Source organism: Quercus lobata, chromosome 12 (genome assembly GCF_001633185.2).
Source record: "Quercus lobata isolate SW786 chromosome 12, ValleyOak3.0 Primary Assembly, whole genome shotgun sequence".
In the NCBI taxonomy this organism is placed as follows: domain Eukaryota; kingdom Viridiplantae; phylum Streptophyta; class Magnoliopsida; order Fagales; family Fagaceae; genus Quercus; species Quercus lobata.
This window is the reverse complement of record NC_044915.1, coordinates 3,707,296-3,710,728: the sequence shown is the minus strand read 5'-3', so window position 1 is coordinate 3,710,728 and position 3,433 is coordinate 3,707,296. Positions and strand designations below refer to the sequence as shown.

The window sequence follows — 3,433 nt, the reverse complement described above, 5'->3', positions numbered from 1 at the left end:
TATTTTAACAATTTGTTGTGTTGATATTTTATTTATTTAGAGTAATAACTCATATGTAGATAAAAAAATAAAAAATAAAAAGTGTGTTCAAAATGCGATATTTCCAAAAAAAAAAAAAAAAAAAAAAAAAGGAAAAGGAACCCAGTGAAAGAGTGCAGATTGAATAAACCAAAATTACTGTTGCTTGCAGATTGGCTCTTTTTATATATAGAGAAATTTGTTTCTTTCTTAAAGATCTTTTGCATCCTCAGAAAACATTTTAGCACTACACAAGAGTAATATTTAGGCAAAAATGTAATTTACACTGGTTAATTCATTTTAGTCTTTTACTTAAAGTTTGACATTTTAGTCCAGTATCTTTACCTAAAAATCATTTTAGTCATTTAAGTTTGAAGTTGTTCATTTTAATTCGGTAACTTTACTTAAAAATCATATTAGTCATTTAAGGACTAAAGGACTAATATGTACAACTTTAAACTTAAATAACTAAAATGATTTATAAGCAAATTTATCGGACTAAAAATAACCAACTTTAAACTTAAATGACTAAAATAATTTTTGGGTAAATTTTTCGGACTAAAAATGACCAATTTCAAACTTAAAGGATTAAAATAATTTTTGGACAACTTTATCAAACTAAAAATGACCAATTTCAAATTTAAGAGATTAAAACGATTTTTGGGCAAAATTAGCCGGTATAAATTGCATTTTGGCCTAATATTTATTATCTAAGAAGTCTTGTATGGGTAATAATCCTATGACCTTGTGTTCTACTCTGTATTTGACAAGAAATGGACAAATTAAACGAAAACGTCAAAGTTAAGACCCTTTGATTATTCCCATGCATAAGAAAGTCTTTGGTAATTTCAAGCTTAGTCATGCTACGCTCCAAATCAATGAATCTTCAAAGCATTTCTGTACACCATAATTTCCTTCCTTGATCCTTCTTAGCACTTCCATTTCTAGCTCTCTCTTCCTCCCTCACAAACAGGAGAATGGTATAGGGCACAAGTTGATATAAAGAAAAGAAAGGTACACGAGCACTAGTAAAGGCAAATTAATGATAGCATCATGTGGCTCTTTGGTTTCTCCACCAGCCACCCAAGAAACCTATGGATAATTGGTGCTATTCTGCTGGTGGTTCTTCTAAACATGGTCTTAAAGAAGTGGGCAGTCTACGTAGAAGACCAAGAAAAAAAATGATCAGAAAGAGAGTGTTCAGAAACAACACCATGGAACTTCAAGGACTGCACGTAGTTTGTGTTGCCCAGGTGTTATAAGGACATATGCGCTCCAAGAGTTGAAAACGGCGACAGCGGATTTCAAGTTTCAAATCGGGGTTGGAGCCACTTCTTTCGTGTATCTTGCGGAGATTGGAGACGGAAGATTTGGTGCAGTGAAGCGGGTGATGGAGGAGAGGGGTGGCAGCAGGAAGATGTTCTTGGATGAAGTTTCAGTTCTGCTAAGAATTTCTCATCCAAATTTGGTGGGCTTATTGGGCTTTTGCTTGGACAAAGGTAAGCCCAAACGAAGAACCACATCTTTGATCAGCCTATTTTCATTTTCAATTTCAGGGCCCAGCCCAGGAAAGTCAGCTAACAGCTAAGCCTTCGGCACTTGTTAGAAAATATTTTTAACAGGCCTACATGCTACCTCTATATTAAGCCCGAGTATATTGGGCTTAGTCCTAATTGGGCCGTTCAAATTTTTTTTCATTGGGACCAATGTTCTTTGCATAAAATGGATCCATCTTCAATTGTTAGTGACGTATGCTTCTTGCTGCTTGTTTCAAAATCATAATTTTTTTTTTTTTTTCTCTGATCAAGTTTTAACTCAAATAAGAGTAAATTGGGCCTTTTCTGTTCACAATTTAAAGGGCCTATGCAAAAACTCTTCACCAAAATATGCTCACACATTTGTTGCCAAATGGTAATGTGGTTGCAATGACAAACCCTTTATGCAGCTAATTTTAAGTTGTAATTAAGCAGGTGAACAACTTCTACTACTGGAGTACATCCCAAACAAGAGCCTTTTTGATAAAATGCACACATACCATGGCCAATTCTCAGGGATATTGACATGGTCTAACCGGTTGAACATTGCTCTTGACATTGCTCGAGCCCTTGAGTACCTTCACTCACAAGCCGACCCACCCATCATTCACAGAGATGTCAAGTCCTCTAACATTCTCTTAGTTGACAATAACCATGCCAAGCTTGCTGACTTTGGCCTTTGCAAGTTGGGCTATGGCACAGAACATGGCTCACAAACTCCAACTAGTGTAAAAGGTTCATTTGGTTACATTGACACTATTTATCTTAGTACAGGCCTAGTCTCGCCTAAGAGTGATGTTTATAGTTTTGGGGTCTTATTGCTTGAGTTAATAACGGGCCTGAAATCCACACAAGGCTCACTAACACTTGTGGAATGGACCAAGGAGTGCCGGAAGAGCAATGGTATTGAGGCCTTGGCTAGAATGTTGGATCCAAAACTAAATGGTGATGCAAATTTAGAGCAACTACTATCTTTGATTAGTGTAGCCAACTTGGCATTACTTGAGAATTTAGAAGGGAGACCTGATATGAGCCAGATTGTGGATGTGATTTTGAGTTCTATAAAACCCCAACTCCAATTAGAGCTGCCGGTATAAAATTGTACAGAATGCAGCGAAACATAGGTATAATTCCTTAAATGTTATATCTTAAAATTTTCAATCAAATTCAATCATATGGCTACATCGAAGTATTGAATAATATAGCACAAAATGTGTTATCTTTTTTCAAGAAAATATGCAGCCATACAGTTGAATTTAATTGGACAAACTAAGGTACAACACTTAAGAAATTGTAAGTATGTTTTGTTCTTGTTAATACTTGCTAATAATGTATTATTTGTAAATCTAATATTAGATTGATTCTTTAAACTCATGGTAAATTTTTTTTTTTTACTTATTAATTGACCATTTTCCATTTTCTTTCTTAATTTATAAAATTCAGAAATTGTAGGTTTTTTTTTTTTTATGGACAGAAATTGTAGTTTTACATCATCACATGTTTTAGATGATATACTAGCTAGAATCCATTTTGCTGGCGTTCATGGACTGGGTCTATCGTAAAGGACAGTTATATCCATCTTCTTTTAGAGTCCCTTTCCGTGTGGAATTTCTGACAATCAATTATCCCACATGCAATACGAGTCCAAAGTCTATTCTTGTTTGAGCTCCTGTTATTTTCATCACTTTGTCAAAGGAATTGGCATGAGTGGAAAATTCAATTCTTCGATCGCCACTTGTTTTTGGTTCTCACATAGGGAACTAACAATTAATGATTCCTGTGGCAAAACCGGGTAGCTCCTTATGATTATTAGGAAAATGCTAACGAGTGCTCTTAGAGCACTGGTTAATAATCCATATAAAGAAAGTTTTTATGATAAA

The 3,433-nt window shown here is 34.7% G+C and overlaps 1 protein-coding gene across 1 annotated transcript; it reads left to right on the top strand.

Moving 5' to 3' along the window:
- The first annotated feature begins 1,071 nt into the window (after nucleotides 1-1,071).
- Nucleotides 1,072-2,650, top strand: LOC115971710 (calcium/calmodulin-regulated receptor-like kinase 1). The gene is made up of 3 exons (XM_031091725.1): nucleotides 1,072-1,198; nucleotides 1,230-1,517; nucleotides 1,989-2,650. Exons 1-3 carry the CDS (start codon nucleotides 1,072-1,074, stop codon nucleotides 2,648-2,650), a joined length of 1,077 nt encoding a protein of 358 aa, XP_030947585.1.
- The last annotated feature ends 783 nt before the right edge of the window (nucleotides 2,651-3,433 follow it).

What these genes read in the sequence shown, in the direction of transcription:
- LOC115971710 (XM_031091725.1), top strand. Translation starts at nt 1,072, where the DNA reads ATGTGGCTCTTTGGTTTCTCCACCAGCCACCCAAGAAACCTATGGATA. An exon ending in CGTAGAAGACCAAGAAAAAA is followed by an intron (nt 1,199 to 1,229) that starts AATGATCAGAAA and finishes TTCAGAAACAAC; the next exon opens with ACCATGGAACTTCAAGGACT. An exon ending in GGGCTTTTGCTTGGACAAAG is followed by an intron (nt 1,518 to 1,988) that starts GTAAGCCCAAAC and finishes GTAATTAAGCAG; the next exon opens with GTGAACAACTTCTACTACTG.